Genomic DNA, 23,346 nt, shown 5'->3' on the forward strand with positions numbered 1-23,346 from the left:
GATGAGGAAGTGGCTCTGGTTATTTGCTTCTGTACCAGGTCGGGAGGGTAGTTGCGGGATGCGAAAGCTGTTATCAGGTTGTTGGTGTAATGGTTCAGGGATTCCGGACTGGAGCAGATTTGTTTGCCACGAAGACCTAGGCTGTAGGGAAGGGACTGTTTGATTACATTATATCATTTAAGTTTAGTTCAGCCTGATGCCCAGCTGGTTTAGAAACACTGTTGCTGCCAGCACAAGCAGATCTGTGCACTAAATTTCATGCCCTATACATGCCCAAATCACCTACCATTGTAATCAGGCCTCCTTCCTACTATACTGTGTATACACAAAAAGTAAAATTTTGTTTTTGCTGTCCTTCCTGGTGTTACAATTTTAAATGCCAGCAACGTTTGTACTGAAAATGGCTAAAGGATCTAATTTCTTTATCTCAATTACATATAACCCTGCTTTTACGTTCCCAGAATTAACATTTTCCTACCATCTATGACATTTTGTATCATTCCTGTCAAATTTTCTACGTCCACAATGATAATTTGCACCCGACTTTGTGATAACATGTTTATAATTTTCCCACGGTTTATGCATTATCAAAAAGTGTTTGTGGAGAAAAAATGATGCTGGCATGATGTTGGCCGTCCATTAGTGTTTACAAATATTACGTGTTTAAGTTTCTTGACACCAGGGCACACTACTCGGTGGGTTTGAACCTGTAAATGTGTAAAAGTTGGAACAATTCTTGCCGTATCTCCTGCCGCTGCCAAGCTCTACTTGGCGTGATGGCTGATAGGAGTAACTAGGTTCATTCAAATAAAGATATTATGGCCAATCACAACCATTTCCAGACAGTCCCTAATGCGCAAACAGTTTCATGATTGTTGTGACCACGTGACATCTTCGACAAAGAATCAATTTAATGATATGATTATGTCTGCTCGTGTCTGTGTATGTGCGGATGGATGTGTGTGTGTGTGTGTGTGTGTGTGTGTGTGTGTGTGCGCGCGCAAGTGTATACCCGTCCTTTTTTCCCCCAAGGTAAGTCTTTCCGCTCCCGGGATTGGAATGACTCCTTACCCTCTCCCTTAAAACCCACATCCTTTCATCTTTCCCTCTCCTTCCCTCTTTCCTGACAAAGCAACCGTTGGTTGCGAAAGCTAGAATTTTGTGTGTATGTTTGTGTTTGTTTGTGTGTCTGTCGACCTGCCAGCACTTTCATTTGGTAAGTCACATCATCTTTGTTTTTAGATAAAGAAAAAATTTAGCGTGTTTTGGCATTTGGCCACTTGTAGTGCTAGTTGACACCATCATTCAGTTTGCGTTGTTCAAATGTTTTTAGTTTAAACACAGCACCGGTTACATATTTTTTTCATGCTGAGAAAAACATATTTTGAGAATTTATTCTCTACGTAAAGTGCATTATTTATGTATGTACAGGGCTATTACAAATGACTGAAGCGATTTCATAAATTCACTGTAGCTCCATTCGTTGGCATATGGTCACGACACACTACAGATACGTAGAAAAATTCATCAAGTTTTGTTCAGCTGAAGCCGCACTTCAAGTTTCTGCCGCCAGAGCGCTCGAGAGCGCAGTGAGACAAAATGGCGACAGGAGCCGAGAAAGCGTATGTCGTGCTTGAAATTCACTCACATCAGTCAGTCATAACAGTGCAACGACACTTCAGGACGAAGTTCAACAAAGATCCACCAACTGCTAACTCCATTCGGCGGTGGTATGCGCAGTTTAAAGCTTCTGGAAGCCTCTGTAAGGGGAAATCAACGGGTCGGCCTGCAGTGAGTGGGCAAGTTTCACGCGTAGCCCGCGGAAGTCGACGAATAAAGCAAGCAGGGAGCTAAACGTGCCACAGCCGACGAATTGGAAAATCTTATGGAAAAGGCTAAAGCAGAAGCCTTACCGTTTACAATTGCTACAAGCCCTGAGACCCGATGACAAAGTCAAATGCTTTGAATTTTCGACGCGGTTGCAACAGCTCATGGAAGAGGATGCGTTCAGTGCGAAACTTGTTTTCAGTGATGAAGCAACATTTTTTCTTAATGGTGAAATGAACAGACACAATGTGCGAATCTGGGCGGTAGAGAATCCTCACGCATTCGTGCAGCAAATTCGCAATTCACCAAAAGTTAACGTGTTTTGTGCAATCTCACGGTTTAAAGTTTACAGCCCCTTTTTCTACTGCAAAAAAAAAAAAAAAAAAAAAAAAACAGGACACGTGTATGTGGACTTGCTGGAAAATTGGCTCATGGAGACTGACAGCGCCGACTTCATCTTTCAACAGGATGGTGCTGCACCGCACTTCCATCATGATGTTCGGCATTTCTTAAATAGGAGATTGGAAAACCGATGGATCGGTCGTGGTGGAGATCATGATCAGCAATTCATGTCATGGCCTCCACGCTCTCCCGACTTAACCCCACGCTATTTCTTTCTGCGGGGTTATGTGAAAGATTCAGTGTTTAAACGTCCTCTACCAAGAAACGTGCCAGAACTGCGAGCTCGCATCAACGATGCTTTCGAACTCATTGATAGGGACATGCTGCGCCGAGTGTGGGAGGAACTTGATTATTGGCTTGATGTCTACCGAATCACTAAAGGGGCACATATCGAACATTTTTGAATGCCTAAAAAAACTTTTTGAGTTTTTGTATGTGTGTGCAAAGCATTGTGAAAATATCTCAAATAATAAAGTTATTGTAGAGCTGTGAAATCGCTTCAATCATTTGTAATAACCCTGTATTTTTTGTGTTGTTACACAAACAAACAATGTGAGTGATTGGTTATGTGTGTGGTTTTATACATAACTGAGGAGGCACAACACCTGATAACCTCAAAAGGACAACTACAGTGCAAGAGACACAGAATAACACATATTTAAACACCACACAAAAAGCTTATGCACATATATGCACTTGACAACAAGAAAAAATTCTCGAAAAGCGTTGTGCTAAGCATGAAAAAATATTTAATTAGTGCAGTATTGCATAAATATAATGAGTGACAGCTGCAGGCTTTCAAAACCATCGATGATGATGTATGAAATTGAGTCAAATGTTCTTACTTCTCATACAGTTATCAGTTCCAGTTACATCAATGGTTTTATTAGATAATAAATCTTTGTTAGATAATACACAAGTCCCTGACAAGTCTTTTGATGCATGTTATGTACATATATCATACATAAAGTGCGAAAATGCAAGAGGGTATCCTATACATAAGTTTTACAACTTAAAATGTTATTTCCCCACATATCACATTTACCCACATTTTACACCATTTTTCTGAAGTCCCTTGAAAAGTGTACAAGCAGGGTCTCACTGTATATGACAAATATGAAAACAAATCACAGCACATAGTTAGTATACCATCCTTCAGTTTATATGCAGAGAAGAGGATTGTACTTTATCACCTAAAATATATTTTAGTTCATCAAATATACTGATAATACATTCCCACTTGATGGCTAGGTGACAGAATTTTGCAATCTCTCATATCACTTAGGAGGGGTGGACTTTTGGCCAATTTCATTCCATTATTAAAAATACACTGTGGAATTGGATTCTGTCGACATTTCAATAGACATAGCAACTTATTTTTCACGGACATTTTATTCCTTTTTTTGTCCTTCAGAAAAATTTCATCAGTGACGAGTTTTGAGTAATACATAATCTCTCTTGTTGCCATTTTAACATTTGCTTCTTTTGCCAATCACAGCAGAGTTTACAAAAATTCATTTTACTAACATTCTAATCACTACAGAATTCTAAAACAGAGTATTATTAAACTTGCAATAGAGGACATAGCAGGTAAAAAGTTTATGAAAAAGTCTATTCTTGGTATGAAAATGAACATGTATTTTCTTCGCCTATATTGTTGTAAAACACAGAAATTCTTGTTTCGCCAGTTATCAATGCGCTTTAAAAATTACATTACTTCACATATGATCTACGTTCAAATTCATAGTGACCCCTGTTTTTCACTGCAAACTTTTAGAATTTCTTACGGGCTGCCATAGGTAGCCTTCAGGGTATCATACAAGGAAAATAGCACTAGAACCATCAAGGAAAACATGTAAAGCTCCTTGCACGAAAGCCAGCTAGCAGACAATGGAGCCTGCCAGGAAGCCACCACACAGGCCATTAAGGTCACAATGAATCTTACTCCTCATGAGACGAGCTTTACACTGGGCCTAACGTCGTCTTCCCACAAACGATGCATGTTCGTATGTGATTTCTAAATACAAAACTTGTTGTGTAATCTTTCCTTCTATACATAATGCAGGTGTGATTTCAATGTCAAGCATTGTATTTGTAGATTTAGAATAAGTTGTCTTTGAAATTCTAAAGGTATAAAGAATAAAATAAGGGGAGCAAAAAGCTACAGTTTGTACAGAAACTAGACTGCAGTCATAAGAGATTACGAACATAGAAGAAGAAAGATTAGAGTTTAACATCCTATTGACAGCATGATCATTAGTGATGGCATAGAAGCTCGAATCACAAATGGATGAAGAAGAAAATTGGCTTTAACCTGTTCAAAGGAACCATTTTGGCATTTGCCTGTAGAATTTCAGTAAATCATGGAAAAACTAAATCTGGACGAGTAGACGGGGATCTGAAACACATCCTCCCAAATGTTAGTCCATTGAAGGAGATAAAAGGGAGGCAGTAGTTAAATACGTGTTGTAGACTACTTTATTCAACCTGTACACTGAGTAAACAGTAAAGCAAATGAAAGAGACACTTGGAAAGGAAATTAAAGTTCAGGGAGAAGAAAGAAAAACTTTGAGGTTTGCTGGTAACATTGTAAATCTGTCATAGACTGCCATGGACTTGGAAGATCAGTCCAACAACGGAATGAATAGTGTCTTGAAAAACTGTCATAAGATTAGCATCAGCAACAATAAAACAAAGTAGTAGTCCAAGTAAGTTAGGTGATGCTCAGAGAATTAATTTGGAAATATGTCACTGAAAGTTACAGAAGAGCTTCATTATTCAGAGTAAGATAAGATATGGTGGCAAAAGTAAAGAAGATATCAAATGCAGACTAGCAATCATGAGAAAAATCTTTTCTGAAAGAGAGAAATATGTTAAGCTATAACATATATTTAAATGTCAGCAAGTCTTTTCAGAAAGTATTTGTCAGGAGTGCAGCCTTTTATGGAAGTTAAATGTGAATGATAAACAGTAAATTCAATAAGACAATAGTAGCTTTTGAAATGAACCAATACATAAGATTGCTGATGATTAAATGGATAGATTAGAAAAACGATGGAGAGGTACAGAATTGAATGGGGAGAAAATACATTTACGACACAACTTGACTAAAAGTAGGGTTAGGTTGATGGACATTCCCTGTGGCATCATGGAATAGTTAATTTAGTAATGGAGAAAACTGGGGAGGGGGGGGGGCTTGAGGGAAGGAGGGAGGGATTCTAGGAGGAGACCAAGGCTTGACTGCAGTAAGCAGGTCAAGTGCATGAGTCTTGGAGTAGTTGTGCAGAGATGCAGAGACGAGCACAAATATACTAGCATCAAGTGCTGTACCAAATCTGTCTTCTGCGTACGGAATAAAAATTTAAATTACTGAGAAAATTCCAAAGAGGAAATCTAACAGCTAACTGACAGGATATCTATTACATAAAGTGATAAAGTGTAGTATCATATTTATATATGTATAATTAGAACACAAATGTTACTGTCAAGAAGAGGTCCCCAGCGGCGCAAAACAACTTTTTGAAACTATCTATATGGTTATGTAAATGAAGATCCCAGGTGTCACATATTGCAGCCATTCACGCTGGTGAGACTTCATTTGCGAGTAGCTCATGAAAAATATTTCAGAATTTTGTGTAATACTCAATAGCATTAAAAAATTTGCATTATATATTCCAGTTGTGTGGTATAATGGATAGGATAACAGCTTCGCTTGCAGATTGTGGCTTCAAATGTCATCAGGCACACTTTTTTTTAATCTTTATCAAAATTACTTCAATTATTATTTTTATTCAATTAATTGGTTTAAATATAATTTTTATTTGTATTCCTTTGTCACATCAGTTCAATCACCATTTGAGCTTTTTCATTTGTGTAGTTTTTTCTATCTATCTTTTTTTCCAAACAGAATTTTTGTGAATATGAATTTAATTATATTTACCTATTATAATACGAGGTGTGGCTAGAAAAAAACCGGACTAGTACTGGTGAAACAATAAAACGAATGCAATAAGGCTGAAAGTCGCGTGGCCTGTCACGTGACTCTCGCTCCGCCTACTGCTCGAGTTTCATCTGCCTCCTGCACTCAGTCTGCCCGTGGCGTCTGTTTTAAGTAGTTGACGTTTTGTCTGTGCATCGGAAAATGTTGAGTGCACAGAAAGAACAGCGTGTTAACATCAAATTTTGTTTCAAACTAGGAAAATCTGCAAGTGAAACGTTTTTAATGTTACAACAAGTGTACGGCGATGATTGTTTATCGCGAACACAAGTGTTTGAGTGGTTTAAACGATTTAAAGATGGCCGCGAAGACGCCAGTGATGACACTCGCACTGGCAGACCATTGTCAGCAAAAACTGATGCAAACATTGAAAAAATTGGTAAACTTGTTCAACAAGATCGCCGTTTAACAATCAGAGCAGTGTCTGAGTTAACAGGAGTTGACAAGGAAAGTGTTAGGCAGATTCTTCATGAAAGTTTCAACATGAACAAAGTGTGTTCAAAAATGGTTCCAAAGTGTCTCACAATTGAACAGAAGGAACGCCGAAGAATGATTTGTTCTGACATCCTGGAAAACATTGAAAGTGATCCCACCTTCTTACAAAATGTTATTACTTGCGATGAATCGTGATTTTTTACTTACGATCCCGAAACTAAACGCCAATCGATGCACTGGAAAACTCCTGGTTCTCCACGACAAAAAAAAAAAAAAAAAACCACGAATGTCAAAATCGAAATTCAAGGCAATGATAATTGTTTTTTTGACATCAAAGGGATTGTGCACATTGATTGGGTACCAGAGGGACAAACAGCGAATCAGCATTACTACATTAGCGTCCTGGCTACCCTACGTGAGCGAGTACGGAGAAAACGGAACGATTTGTGGAGAAAAAAAGTCATGGATCCTTCACCGAGACGATGCCCCAGCTCACAGTGCGTTGTCAGTGAAGACGTTTTTGGCAAAACACAACATTCCCATCTTAGATCATCCGCCCTACTCACCTGATTTGGGCCCCTGTGACTTTTTTCTTTTCCCTAAAGTCAAGTCAGCTTTGAAAGGAACTAGATTTGAGACTGTTGAAGCAGTAAAAGAAAAAGCGATGGAAGTAATGTATGGACTTACCGAAAATGATCTGCAGCATTGCTATGAACAGTGGAAAATTCGTATGGAGCGGTGTAGAGACCGAGGAGGAGAGTACATTGAAGGAGATAACATGAAATTGTAAATAAATGTTTTTTCCAGCATCAGTCCGGTTTTTTTCTAGCCGCACCTCGTATTCATGTATTTGAAAATTCATGATCTTTTAGTTAAAAAACAAAAATGAAATAATCTATTTGTATTTGTGCAATGCTGGTGAGAAATGTATTTTTGTTACCCAATGCGCTTTTTTTTTTTTTTTTTTTTTTTTTGCAAGATAATCATCATACATATATGTAAAATATGACCTAAATATCTACTGAATTATGGACAAAAAACCACAGGTGAAAAGTTAAACAAAAGACAGGTTTATAAGTAACACAAAATTCAAGCAAAATGAGAAATAGATATAATAAACACTAAATATGGACTAAAAAAACAAAGCGACAAAACAAAAGAAGTTAAATCAAAATTAATACAAAAAATGATATCAATATAATAGAGGGAAACATTCCACGCGGGAAAAATATATTTAAAAACAAAGATGATGTGACTTACCATACGAAAGCGCTGGCAGGTCGATAGAAACACAAACAGACACATACATACACACAAAATTCAAGCTTTCGCAACAAACTGTTGCCTCATCAGGAAAGAGGGAAGGAGAGGGAAAGACGAAAGGAAGTGGGTTTTAAGGGAGAGGGTAAGGAGTCATTCCAATCCCGGGAGCGGAAAGACTTACCTTAGGGGGAAAAAAGGACGGCTATACACTCGCACACACACACATATCCATCCACACATATACAGACACAAGCAGACATATTTAAAGACCACATAAAATCAATTAAAAACACATGGACAAAAATTTCATGTCCAGAAAGAATGATACAAAGAAAAATGAGAGCAAGTTAAGTTGATATTATGATTAAAATTGTGTGACAAAGGAATGGAATTAAAAAATAGCATTTAAATCAATTATTTGAATAAAAATGATGGAGTAGTTTTGATAAAGATTTAAAAATTAAAAAAAATGTGCACCTGATGAGTTTCGACCCCAGAACCTCCTGCATGCAAAGTATCCTATTCATTACACCAAGCTATCAGAATAAAAAATTAAACCTTTTCCACGCAACACTACTAAGTGTCACACGAAGTTTCTACACATTTTTTTTCTCAGTTATTCGCAAATGAGGGCTCACAAGGGTGAATGGCTGCAGTGATTGATACCTGGGATCTTGACCTGTGTCACCGTATAGATAGTTGCAAAAAGTCGATCGCACTGCTGAGGATCTCTCCTTGTGAGCTACTATATAAATTACAATGCAATACGGCATTGAGAATCTTTACACAGAACTTCAACTAAGACTATTGATAAAATATTTTGATGTGAAACAGAAAGACTATTCTGAAAACTATTCTTAAGAATTAGGTATGAATTACTGAAACTGCTTAAAAGCCAACTGACAGTGTTACAGCCACCACAAATGAGATTTTTTGGTCTGTTTGTAGAAATATAATAAGCAAAGGTGCAAGAAACGATCCACTGTTACAAAGCAACAAACAAACACATTGATGCATATGCGGTGCTAGTCATACCTGAGGTGGGGTCATATGGACATTCAGCTTCCCTCCAACAAGGAGCCTTACTGTAGAAGTAAAACGTGTGTTTGTCTTCATAACTTGTGGTGGTTGTTTCTCTATTATGAATGTGCTGAAAAATAAAATATCTTTTTGAAAAGAAGGTAAATAAGAACTATATGTCTGTCAATTATATTATAATGTAGACATTAATAATTGTGCCAATCAGAGAAGCTAAATATTACAATGACATCTCCTTACTCGTTTGGTATGCGTACCTCTACATTTTTAGGAGTTACAAACACAGTCTTTATTCAATGCTCACACTTCTCCCACTGTAACACATTTTCAATCTAACAATATGAATCTGCCTTCGACATTATATACACATTTATTAAGCGCTCCTGCATACAAGGACAATCCCAGTACTTTCTAATTTGTTATTTAATTTGTGTTCTCATACGGAAATACATTGAAATAAGTACTCTGTGTATGGTCTAACCTGGGGGCCTTCTCAATACATTTCCAAATGGTTGGTTGAAAACAAACTTGTCCAAAGCACCTTTCCAACACAAACTACATCAGCCCCACATACAAATTAATCCACAATGCATAACAGACAGTGTGCACCTTCTGGTTAGGTTCCTTTGTTGGCTTTATCAACAACCTTAATCCTTAAAGGATATAGACAGCAAACATGCTACACCACGATGTGAATTACAAGCACGCTTTCTGCCATCAGCATCAGTAATCAAGACCTCCACAACAGAATCTCCTTGTTTGCTGACAATTCAGTAATAATGCACAAATGTAGTGTCTCGCTGTCTCTTCTTCAGCACTTTCTCCAGTTAGTCCTGAATTAGTTTTTCCACCAACTTTTTTCTCCATTCAGATATAAACTGTGTATCACCAAAAGCTAATAGTGCAATCAGATTTAAGGGTGTTACTGTAACATCTCATTAATTGTATGCAGTGATTTCAAGTAAAAAAGGAACATTCCAGGTAAAAAGGTAACATTTATGTGCAGATTGCAGTTATGACACTAATCACGCAAACTTTGCAGCATACGGGGAGGGGGGAGAAAATAATTAAATGAGAAAATTATGTAGATAAGTAATTTGCAGGTAGAAAACAATGAAGTGACAGGTGACTTAATGATAGATGCAGTTTGGAAGTTTTGTTACAGTTAATGCACAAAGTAAGAGATGAGGAAAAAATACAGTACAAAACTAAGAATTACCTTTGTTCAAAGAGATTATTTTTATTATTCAGCTACTTAAATTAACATTAAAGCACCAGAGTTTGAACAAACAAAGTAATGTAACAATTTTATGTAAGGGGCTCTTTCATTGGTAAAGTAAGTGAAATTTCAGATTATAGGTACACCATGTCTAGATTATTTAGCCTCTTTTTTTTCTAATAGAGAAGGCAGCATTGAAATGTGGAAAGCAAATGCAACTTTACATTCTCTTTAATACCGTTATTCATCGGAAAATGGAAATTTGACATAAATGATAAGGTGACAAATAATATGAAACTGGTGGTTTTTAATAACATAAATGGGTTTTAACAAAAGTCATGAACTTTAGCATGTTTCACTTGTATATGTAAAAATGTCAAAAATCTGAGGGCAGTACTTCTTGAAATTTTATCCTCCATATAACTGCCTACATCATAGACTAACACCACATAAAAATACTCTAGAAATGTCTAATCAACAATGTTCTATGGCAAAGCAATACAACATGAAGTAGATTTCCATGTGGCAAGCACTATTCCAACACAGTATCTAATAACTATCACTTTTCCAGAAAGCTCACATGCAGAGGAGATTTTTAAGAGACTGGCCTACGAAGCTGTGATTAGGTCAAGTGGCAGACAGACGAAAATGTGTTCATCATCAAATGTCATATGTACACTCTAAGACAAATAAAATGACTCACCACAAAGAAATTATCCGAACGAGGTGGAAACTGGTAGATGTGATGTACATATACAGACAAACAAATTATTACTATTTCAGAAAAAATTGGATGATATATTCAAGAGAAAGAGCTTCACAAATTGTCCAAATCACTAATACACTGGTCTATGCCTGGCCCTTATGCAATCAGTTATTTGACTCAGCACTGACTGACAGAGTTGTAGGATGTCCTTCTGAAGGATATTGTGCCAAATTCTGTCCAAATGGTGCATTAGATTATCAAAATCCTGAGCTGGTTGCAGGGCTCTGCCCATAATTCTACAAATATTCTCAACTATGGAGAGATCTAGCGGCCTCGCTGGCGAAGATAGGGTTGGGTACGCACGGAGCCACGAAATAGAATCTCTTGTTGTATGTAAGTGGGCATTATCTTGCTGAAATGCAAGCCCGGGATGGTTTGCCATGGAAGGTAACAAAGTGGAGCATACAATATCATCGACATACTGCTGTGTTGTGAAGGTGCTGTGGATGGTAACCAAAGTGGTCCTGCTATGGAAAGAAATGGCACAACAGACCATTACTCCTGGTTGTTGGACCACATCACAGGCACCAATCAGGCATTCCACCACTGTCCAGGGCATCTCCAGACATGTCTTTGCTGGTCATCTGGGCTCAATTTGAAGTGGGATTCATCACTGAAGACAATTCTATTCCAGCCAATGACATTTCATACCGAAGAAGTGTCTGGAGACATCTCAGACACAAATACTTCAATTTCCTTTATACTAATGACAATGTTCATTCAAGGACAATGATGTAAGAAGTAAAGGTTAAATGGACAGAAGTGATAATTAAGATAAGAAACATCACAATTATACATGAAATTTATCCACAATTACGAATATGGACCACCATCAGCTGCATAATGGAATAATGGCAATGAAAATTTCTGCCGGATTGGGACTTGAATCCATGTTTACTGCTTATCGCGTCTTATTATTAGGTTACCCAAGTGCGCCTCACGGCCAGACCCAAATTTCTATATGCTATCAACCATGCGTCTACAACCTGCACTCATACATCCATTATGTATACTCCCGTACAGGGGAGATATTTCAACTGAAAATTGCTTGCCTGGTATCGTTGGATAAATACGATACTGCCATACCTGTGCTGTTCAGAAGAATGATATGTTCCTTCAGACATGAAGCATTACATCATGCTTTGGAAATCACAGGCACTGCAATATCATGTTCACAATTACTTCATATTTGTAATGAAATAAAGTCTGAAGAAAGTTCACATAAGTCTGCATACTGCAGTAAGCTACTAGATTCAAACACACATTTCACATTAAAAGTTTAAGTTTTTTTGGAATCTTCATGCAGAAACTCATCCTAATTACATTAACAGTAAAGCAGATAGCATTCCAAAACTATAGACTGTCAATACACGTAGACAGACAATGTCTCTCACTGACAGTCCATTCACAACTTCTCTCACGGCAAAATCAAACAACACTGCCTTCCCACTATCCACTGTTGCTGGCCAAAGACAAATTTTATGCATTCTTCCATTAGCTACAAAATGTTTCACACACTATTACTGCAAAGTCACAATGATAGTGCAGTTGTTAGCCAGGCAATCAAAAGAAGAAACCAATTAAAAGATTAATTAGAAGAGTACATTAAATACAAAATGTGAAGATGTAGGAACCAGTGGAAACCTTATGGAACATTGTTTTTTCATGCAGTCATATAGCGAACAACAACTGAAGCACTACAAAAAATATGTGAAAGCATGAATAACACACAAATAACAATGTGTGATTAAAGTGACTTAAAAACAAAGAGTAATGAACGATAGATTGTAAAATATCCACAGGTTGCTTCATTTGGCTTCCAACTGCAAGTAACCATTTACATTATCAAAGTGCCTCAGTGTTCAGAATGCCCTACCTCCACAATTACATAACTTACAGAACTGCCGTAATTCCTCTTTCTCTTAAAGTTGAAAACAATTATTGGGCACATAAGCATATAATTATTAAACAAAGTCTTTAGTCTCAACTTCAACAGCATGGTATGTAAGCAATGTTGGATAATGACTGTACCAGTATATTTTACCTTGTGACTAAAGATGATAAAAGCTGTGTGATGACTGTGTTCAGATGAAGCAGTCTCTCAGAAACCACGGGTGGATCGAAGTCAAACTTCTGCTTTAACCTGTCGGCTTCTTTTATTTGTTGCCTATTCATCCAAATAATTTCAGCAAGACTTTCACACCTAGAATTAAAATTAATACAACATTTAACAACAAAATTTATCTGCAGCTATTGTGGCGTCTTTACTGCAAAACAAAAATAATTTTGCTGACACGACTTTCATTCAGCACTAGTAGGGCTGAAAGTTACAAGTTATTGCTTTTGTATCAAAAAGTGACATAATAAGACCATAGCCGTGTGGAAATAAAGGGAAATTCTTACGGAAAATAAAAACTCCAACCAGCCACTCTTATTTATCTTACTATCATATTCATTAAAGAATAAAAAACATGAGCCACTTGACACAACATAAGACATTGAGATTTCAAAAACAACTAGGTTCCTTCCATTCATTACAGCGAAACTGTATAATACTAATATCCCAATAGTAGAACCAAGAGTGCTGCACAAAAACACAGGCTTTTCTACATCCTAAGCACAAAATTATTTACTTGAGATACCAGTTAGGTTGTTTTAGCTCTTTGTTAGAGTTGTTAAAAATAAAAATGAGGTAAACTGCATTTTCTGTACAATGTGGACAGATCAGATCACCTCACCAGGTCCAAAAGATTTGCAAAATTTTCATTCTTGTTTATCTCACATCAACCACTCAAAGTCTCAACTACACAGAGAACCGTTATCTTTACTCCTTTCATTATTTGTATTTCACCCAACATTCCACATAACATTTACATAAAATGATACTTTTGCTCTGAATACGAGTCTAACAAGAGCTATTTAAAAAAATAATTTTATTATTTTCTTGACATACTTTGTATTTTGCTGCACTCCCATAATGGGGGAGAGCCTTCTAGCTATTCCAAATCTTAAGGTAGGACTATGTCATCTGCCTTATTTATCTATGAAAGTCTTTGCTTCAAATCTATCTGAGACATGCAGGCATCATTTTGGTCTGTTGTCTACCCCCCCCCCCCCCCCCCAACACACACACACACACTCACACACACACACACACACACACACACACACACCATCTCTTGTGTACAACCTTAGATCTGGACAAACCCTCAAATTCTATTTCAGCAACAGCTGGGTATTAGGTCCAAGTCTTTTTGGCGGAATGAGTTAAGTTACACTTAAACAAAACAAAGCAGCTGTTTGAAACTGTATTAATAATTAACTACCATTAAACTGCGGCAAACCGTTATGCAAATTAAGTATACTGTCTGAAGGACATATGGTGATCATCTTGTAACTTTTTTATTAAGTATTTCAACATCAGGTCACACAAATGATGATATTACCTGTTGTTTCTAATTACCAAGTCCTCAGATGATTTGAATATGTTACATAGTAACTCATCAACTGAAAAATATATTTTAAAATACTTATTGGCTCCAGCTGCCAGACTGTGGTTGCGTGAGCAAGTGTGTGTGTGTGTGTGTGTGTGTGTGTGTGTGTGTGTGTGTGTGTGTGTGTGTCTGCGTGCGGGCGCACGCATTATCTATTTTTGACAAATGCCTTGTTGGTCAAAAGCTAAATTTTGTGACAGTCTTTCTGTTGCGCCTTTCTGTGACCCAGCATCTCTGCTACATGGTGAGCAGCAACTATCCTTTTCATTGCATTGTTATTTTGAAAAAAAAAAAAAAAAAAAAAAAAAAAAAAAAAAAAAAAAAAAAAAAATAGTAAGTACAAATAAAAGTTGATACTTTCTCGGTTACACCAACAGATAATGTTTATTTCCAACTGATACCTCCATAGCCACACTGATATTTATCATGGAAAATTTACATGCACAATACAGGAACAGAGGCCTGTTTAGAAGGAATATTAATCATTTGTCATTAAGCCATAAGGAATCTTTAATCCTTAAATTTAGATAATCAGACAATTGTGATTCCCAATATTCTTCATTTTGTCTAACCGAGGCTCATTCAAGAACTACACAGCAGAATGTAGTATTTCATGATAAGTCCTTTATAATGTCGTGTGACTAGGGTCTCCCATCGGGTAGACCGTTCGCCAGGTGCAAGTCTTTCGATTTGATGCCACTTTGGCTACTTGCGCGTCGATGGAGATGAAATGATGATGATTAAGACAACACAACACCCAGTCCCTGAGCGGAGAAAATCTGCGACCCAGCCGGGAACTGAACCCCAGCCCTTAGGATTGACATTCTGTTGCGCTGATCACTCAGCTACCGGGGGCGGACAGTCCTTTCTAATAATAAGTATATATAGGGCACTGTCGGGAAACTTTAACCTCTTTATAAAAAATATGGACACACTGCTGTCCCATTTCACAGTAAAAAACATGCTGTCCCCTCTCACAGTAAAATACAAGGAAACAGTGGTTGATGGTGATTTTAATACTGATTCACTGAAAAGGTCTGTCAGTAAACTATTACAGTGAAACCCATATTTTACATTTTCAAGTCATCCATATTTAAAAAACTCAAAACTGAGGAAAATATAGAATCAAGGATTCAATAGAACCCGATCGAGGAAAATGTTAAAACCACCCAAAACATGAGCAAAAACATATGTAATTGGCATATATGATTAAAAATAGCATTCCTCTCCAATACTTTGTATAAAATCTGTCAAGTGAAGGATATTAAATGTACAATACAATGTTTATACAATAATGTGTGGTAATGAATTTTATCAGTTCTTAAAAAATCTCAGATGTGTAACAGCAAGTAAGAACTCATCAAAAAAACTGAAATTGGTATGCAGGTACAAGGTAATCGAGCTGTTTTCCGACATGCTACAATCACAAATTATACGTTCAAAATACACACCCTTTGTGCCCACCCAGGAAAAAGCAAAAATTATGAACATGTTGAATTAAACCAAAAACATCACAGCAGTTAAGTGATTAAACCTTATGCATAAACACAGACATCTGCTTAATGACATACTTTGTCACCATTGCCATTATTGTTTTATGCTTTTCTTAAGAGCTGCACTTCATATGCTCACCACCATTAGTGTTCTTTTACGCTTGATGAGAAAAACAGATGTGAAAATATGAGTTACCTTCCCCAACTGACATTACAACCTTATTAGAAGTCAGCTCGGTGAATTTATGTACACTGTATAAAATGTGAATTTGAAAGAAAGCTTGAGTACTACAGCTTTACTTCATGTCCACTACCACTGATCCCAATCTTTATGATCTGCAGTGCAAAGTATACACGAGTAGTGTACGTAGTAGTTGCAACTGCATCGTGTCAGATTTGAACATGAAAGTCTTTAAAATGAGCTATTGCGAAGCCCTTGTTCTATTTCCATGTGAAATCTGTCATAGTACATCATCTGTATTAAAAGTGTATTTTCACAGCATCACAAAATGCTTTCACCCCTGCCAGCACTACCATCACTATAGGGCCACTCCCCCTCTCCACACATCCAGTAGGCGAGCTCATTTTGTGTGTGTTAGTGTAGTGTGCTGGCTGTGCTGGCTACTGGGTCGCCAGCCAATAATAGTTCACTACCCGGCAATGGATGACGTTTCCTTGATTATGACCAGCATATTCTTCGAGACTCAGTGTTTGAATTTAAAGGGGTGAAGACTGATATTGTTGCTGAATACAGTACATCGGAAATACACATAAAAAGATGAGATTGAGTCATATGTGGCACAAGAATATGTGGTGACTGGGCCCCTCCGTCACATATTGGCTTGGTCTGTAACACTTTGTGTTGATTGACTTTTTTTCTCTGACTGTTGCAATTTAGCAGTAGTTATATCATAATTACACGGTCAAGCTAAATATTCCAAGTTGTGTTAGCAACACTCTCCACAATGACCTAAAATATTTCCTTAACTCTGTCTCTACCTATGATGCGAACCATCTGTCTTATGTCACTTATGACCTGTTCAGTCACATCAAATATCAATAGGAAGAAAGTTGCATGAAGTCAAGAGCCATGTTGAGTAAGAACTTAGAATCAAGGTAAACCTTCCTAGGGAGAAATGTAAAATCGGGGAATTTTTAGCATTGATCTTATGGGTTTATCACAGGAGCTACAAATTTATTGTGTAGAATTGCGAAAAACATAAAATCGGAGACTGTAAAATTGAAGTTCCACTGTATTGCAATCATAAACATTGTCATTAAATTTAATTCCTACTGTGAACTTTGCATCTCGGGTACGTAAATGCTCTGAGATGGCTATTGACAGTATCTTCATAGACAAATCTAGGGAAAAAGACATATCACAAAACTAATAGTAAACAGACAATCTGATTATGCTGAAACTTGCCAGGATGAAAAAAAATCTGTACAATCTAAGAACAGGAGGGTACTAAATCAGTCAAAAAGTGAGAATTTTAGGAGAGTGCTCAAAAACATGAACTGGATAGATGTTTACCAATACTTGACTCAAATGCATTCATTAATAAAGCTATGTCCTCTTTTGAAAATTGTTTTCCTCTACATATAAATCAAACAGAAGTCTCAAAATGAACCTTGGATTACACGAGGAATAAAGATATCATGTGGGACAAAAGAGACTGCATCTACTATCTGGGAAAAGCTCTGATGTTAGCACTGTAATGCATTACAAAGAATATTGCTAAATATTGAAGCAAGTAATGCAGAATTCTAAGCAGTTTTATTATGAGAAAAAGATAGTTACATCTGGCAACAAAATAAAGACTGTATGGGATATAATGAAGACAGAGACAGGTAGGGCCAAAAAGGAAGAGGAACAAATAGCTCTAAAAATAAATGAGACATTGATAACAAGTGCCTATAGTGTTGCAAATCTCTTAAACAAGTACTTTGTTTCTGTTACTGACAGTTTGGGATTAACAGGTTCAGTAAACAGTGCAATGGAGTATCTGAGACCAGTTTTTACAAATAATTTCAGTAAAATGGAAATGACACTCGCATCTCCCAAAGAAGAGGCATCCATCATAAAATCCTTGAAATCAAAGTATTCTAGAGGAATGATAACATATAAACTAAGTTAATCAAGGAATGCTCATGCAATTTGAGATCTATCTTAAGTTATTTGTGTAAACAATCTCTTATCAGCGGAACATTTCCAGACTGGCTAAAATATGCTGAAGTTAAGCCTCATTACAAGAAAGGGTATAAAGAGACACTGTCAAACTATCGAACAGTTTCATTTTTGCTGGCTTTTTCAAAAGTATCGGAAAAGGGTGTGTTAAAGCCTCTACTTAAGATTCTGACTGCAAATAACATATTGTCCAAGTTCCTTAAGGTATCCGATATACAGAAGGCTATTGACATGTAGAGTGAGAAAGTCCTTAATCCATTAGATAACAAATTAGAGGCTACTGGCTTTTTCTGTGATCTGTCAAAAGCCTTTGAATGTGTGAATCACAGCAATCTCTTAAACAAATTAGAATATTATGGTGTCACCGGCAGTACTACGAAATGGTTCAAGTCTTACCTAACAAATAAGAAACAAAGTGGGTCACTGCAAAATATCTGTGGAGTAAGCAGTCAATCTTCATCTGATTGGGCTAATTACACGTGGCGTTCCTAAATGTTTCATCTTGGGTCCACTGCTTTTTCTTGTGTACATTAATGACCTCTTGTCTGTTACATAGCCACATGCAAAGTTTGTTTTGTTTGCAGATGATAGAAACATTGCAATAACTAGCAAGTCAAGTACAGATTTACAAATGGCAGCTAATCAAATTTTCACTGACATTAATAAATGGTTTAAAGCTAATTCACTGTCATTAAACTTTGAAAAGACCCATTATATGCAATTCAGAACCTGTAAGACATTTTCTTCCAGCATATATTATGAAGACACGCAAATTGAATCGGTTGACACTGTTAAATTTCTGGGATAACAACTCGATAACAAATTCAGCTGGGAAGGGCATACCACAGCATTGCTGAAGTGCAAGTAACTCGTCAAACTGACCAAAAGTTTTTAGCACGCAAAAGTGTGTAATAAGACTCATTTGTGGGGTAAATTCAAGAAAATCAGGTAGAAATCTGTTCAAGGAACTTTGTATCCTAACCACTGTTTCTCAGTATATTTATTCCTTAATGAAATTTGTTACCAGTAATATGTGTCTTTCCAGCCGATAGCTCAATATATGGTATCAATACTAGGAATAAGAACAATCTACATAAAGACCTACAATCACTTACTTGGGTCCAAAAAGGGGTCCAATATTCAGGAACACACATTTTCAATAAATTGCCAACAACCACTAAAAACGTGGTTTCAGATAAAGTATAGTTTAAACAGAGCTTGTAAGACTTTTTGATAGGCATCTCCTTCTGTTCTATTGATGAGTATCTTAACAGGGACTGTTAGATCAGCTTAAATAAAAATGTCTGTTAGATTTCAGTTCTGACAGCATTTGGTCACAACAGTCAAGATTAGGTATTTTGTCTTTGACACATTTATTATAAGTGCGTAACTATGTTTCATTCCAACAGGGTATTAATTCTGTAAATATTAGCAGTTCCATTTCACTGTAATGTATTCACATATTCTAACAATCTCCTGACAAATGATCACGGTAGTGAGTTATGTTTAGATATTGTATGTTTTCTTTTTTTAGATTTTCTGACTTGTTCCATACAAATGAGAGTCCTCATTTTTGGGTCTATGGAATTAAATCTGAATCTAACCTGATCACCTTCATTTTGAATACCAGATGAGGCAGAAAATTGTAGGTGCAAACTATTTTGTGTATTGTATTGTGAAAATCATATTTGAACTGCAAGTGCTTTTTGTTATTAGCAACAAATACGATTGATGAGTGAGTGTCCTCAGAAGTTAGCATAAGAATTTCAAGACCTAGGAAGAGCCTTGTGCAGTATGTACAGTTCTCTCTACTTCCACAGGAGGGGTTCCCAACCTTTCTGAATGCAGTCAGATATTAGTTGCCACACCCTCCCCCTTTCCTGCGTCGTCATGAGCATTAGCACCTAACTAAACTTTGGAATGAAAAGGAATTTTCTTTGAAGCCTTTTATTTTTAAAATGACAAAATTATTTTTAGTTTTAGTAGGCATTTTATTACACCACAAACTAATGAATCAATGAAACAGCTTACCTATTTTATAGAATGATGAAACAATTCTCAGCACATCACAAATGGTATCTACAATCATCCTCATTAAAGGAAGCTAACTACCCACACTAAGAATATACATCTGTTGCAAAACATGCCCTCTCTGTCCCATTCCTCTGCTTAGTGACACTTGCTTCACCCAAACTCTGCACCCCCAGTTAAAATCAACCAAGTTAATATGCATGCACTATAGATACTGTTTGTAAATTAGTCGATTGCTGGACTCCTTACTTCTGCACTGATAGAAAATGCAAAACTTCAGGTTGCAAATGCTTTGTGCCTGACCACTGCACTAACAATAACAACAATACTGTGCAGGCTGTACAACAATATAATAGTTATTATCTAGCTACTGTTGTCTGGCTTTGGCAGCCACAGTCAGCAGTTTTGTGTGAAAGAGTTGCACTTGTGTGTGTGTGTGTGTGTGTGTTCTGTCTAATTCAAAAGAAGGCATTTTGGCCGAAAGCTTACTTGGATAGCAGTCTTCTGTTGCACCTATATGCAACTCAACATTTCCACTATATGATGAGTACTAATCTAACCGTTTCATAATATTGTCATTATTCCATCCTGGATTTTCATTGTTTAAATTTATTACACAGGGTTAGCCAGTGAAACGGGAAGAGTTAAATAAGTAGCTAATTCGTTAAGAAAATTTATTTTTTTAATTTAATGGTTATAAATATAAATTACAGAGGTAGCCATTTACTGTGAAAAAATTATTTTTTGAATATAACATCTGCCAAATGTCATCCATTGGAATCTGCGTACTTCTGCAGCCGGGCCTGGAAGTTTCCCATGACATTTTGCAGCATACTGACTGGTATTCCTTCAATTTCATCCCAAATTTGTTGTTTTAGGGCTGGGATAGTTCTGGGTGGATCATTCTGAAAAACTCTTGATTTTAAGTCACCTCAGAGAAAAAAGTCACAGGTTCTCAAATCTGGAGAGTGAGGGGGCCAAGAGAGATCCCCGTTTTGGGAAATGATGCCACCTGGAAACAAAGTATTCACAGCATTCATGGCAACTCTTGCAGTGTGGCTTGTTGGAACATTGTTCATTCACTGGTTTGGTATGGTTTTGGGGTTTGATGGGGGGCTAAACATTGAGGTCATCAGTCCCCGTTCCTGACAGACATACTTGTAAAAGGTCTATACAGTAAAAGCATAACCTCTGCACCCAGAGGGAGAGACCACCAAGGGGTACAGAGCTAAAATGAACACCACAATAACACAAAATATAGGACACTTAAAAGAAGCAGAGCAAATAGTTAACTAGAGTAAAACAGACTACAGTGGTTGATGGATCAGGTAAAAGGTCAACCACTCAACTACAAATGAAGAACCTCCAGCTGGAAAGTGTTAATAGAGGTACCAACACAACTTGTTACCATAAAAGACACTATTTTGGTATCCACATCACAATTAAAAGTCACTGGAGTGGGTGTAGCCTGAGAAATCATGAAAAAGTGCCCACACTAGAGTGAGTGATAAAACCCAGCTGCACGGATAAAACGTAAAACTGAGTCAGCTATAGAGGCATCGTCACCTAGAATTGAAGGAAGTGCAGCTGGTAAATTAAAGGACTGCCGCAAGGGGGCTAAAAGGGGGCAGTCCATCAGAAGATGGACCACTGTCAGCCCTGCATCACAGCGACACTTGGGTGGGTTCTCACGGCGAAGGAGATAGCTGTGGGTCAACCGCGTATGTCCAATTCGGAGGCAGCAGAGAACAACTGAGTCCCTATGCGTGCTCCTCAAGGATGAGTTCCATATGGCCGTGGACGACTTTACCATGTGGAGCTCATTCACTGAAAAACGGGCGAGTCCTTGTGTAAGAAAGTTCTGGATCATTGCAACATAACGCACAGAGCTAACAGTCACAGCACTTCCATTGATATCCTAGAAGGAAAATGGGCCTATGATTCCTCTTGCCGACATTACACACCAAACCATCACTTTTTGAGCATGAAGAGGCGTTTCATGAAGTGTGCCAGGGTTTTCCTCCGATCAGTATCTGAAGTTTTGTTTATTAACAAAACCAGAGAGGTGGAAATGCACCTCATCGCTCATCCACAAGTGGTTTACTTGGTCGTCATTTTCTTCAAGTCTTCTGGCCATTTCCTCACAAAATTGTAATCATTTCTGATAGTCACTTGGTTTGAGAGATTGCACAATCTGTATTTTGTATAGGTGAAAATATAAAGCTTGATGAAGAATCCTTCTCACCGAATTGTTACTTATTCCAAGACAGAGCATGTTGTTTGGCAGATCGGCGTGGACTTCTGAGCATTGCCTGTTGAATAGCAGCGATGTTTTGAGAGGTTTGAACGGTTTTTGCACTCCCACCTCATTTTTTAGACTGTGATCCAGTTTGTTCATGGTTGTTTATCCACGAACAAATTGCGTTATCCGAGGGAACAGGCTTGTTGCGCGGTATGTTGAAATGGCGTCGAAAAGCACGTCGCGTTTTCACCAAACTCTCACCATTCGTATAATATGCTTTAACCATGATGTTCACCCGTCAAACGATCCATCGCAACTAAATGGCAGGACATGCAGGTAGAACGGAGCCGGCCACCATTACCCCCACCACTCACATTCCAGCTGTCAAGGCCATCTCCAATCTGCCCGTTTCGCTGGCTAACCCTGTATTTGTCATTCAGGATGTATGGTGTTGCAGACATCTTACCATGTTTGCCCTTCTAGTTTCGCTATAAATGTCTGCACTGCAAGTGGCCCCTATGTATAAATCATTTGTTCACTACTTTGAGATGTGACTGCCTTCTTTCTTTTCACTACTACTATGTATGAATAACGACATAACAGGCCATTACTAATTTTTCTTAGGCAATGCCCACCAACTAGTGAACAATCAACAAAGATATTGTCTGTAACAGTGCTGCTGATTCCCTGAACAGCGCACAGTTATGTATACGTTATGAACACCCACAAAAATTATAAGAAAGAAGTTATTTACACTTACCACTCCTGTATGCTGTCTAAGTTATTGTTAAAATGTGCCCCATTTCCTTGAAGCTGCTGCTCCCTTTTCCATCGAATTAGTTCTTCATCCAGAACTCTAGATTGCATTTTTGTTAGGTGACTTTCTATCGTGTCCTTCAATTTATCTACAAATGTCAGTCTTAATTGCATCATTGATGCCACCTATTAACA

At 37.4% G+C, this 23,346-nt stretch overlaps 1 protein-coding gene across 5 annotated transcripts in view; it reads right to left on the reverse strand.

The window, feature by feature from the left end:
* LOC126481657 (signal transducer and activator of transcription 5B) overlaps positions 1 to 23,346 on the reverse strand; it is a 146,209-nt gene that overhangs the window by 108,897 nt on the left and 13,966 nt on the right. For all 5 annotated transcript variants that reach the window (XM_050105578.1, XM_050105576.1, XM_050105577.1 and 2 more), the window contains 3 exons: positions 23,156 to 23,337; positions 12,992 to 13,150; positions 8,960 to 9,074 (listed from right to left, as the gene is read on the reverse strand). In XM_050105578.1, the coding sequence (XP_049961535.1) occupies positions 8,960 to 9,074; positions 12,992 to 13,150; positions 23,156 to 23,337 (456 nt within the window). The remainder of the gene's footprint in view (positions 1 to 8,959; positions 9,075 to 12,991; positions 13,151 to 23,155; positions 23,338 to 23,346) is intronic.

Source organism: Schistocerca serialis, chromosome 5, assembly GCF_023864345.2.
Source record: "Schistocerca serialis cubense isolate TAMUIC-IGC-003099 chromosome 5, iqSchSeri2.2, whole genome shotgun sequence".
Taxonomy (NCBI): domain Eukaryota; kingdom Metazoa; phylum Arthropoda; class Insecta; order Orthoptera; family Acrididae; genus Schistocerca; species Schistocerca serialis.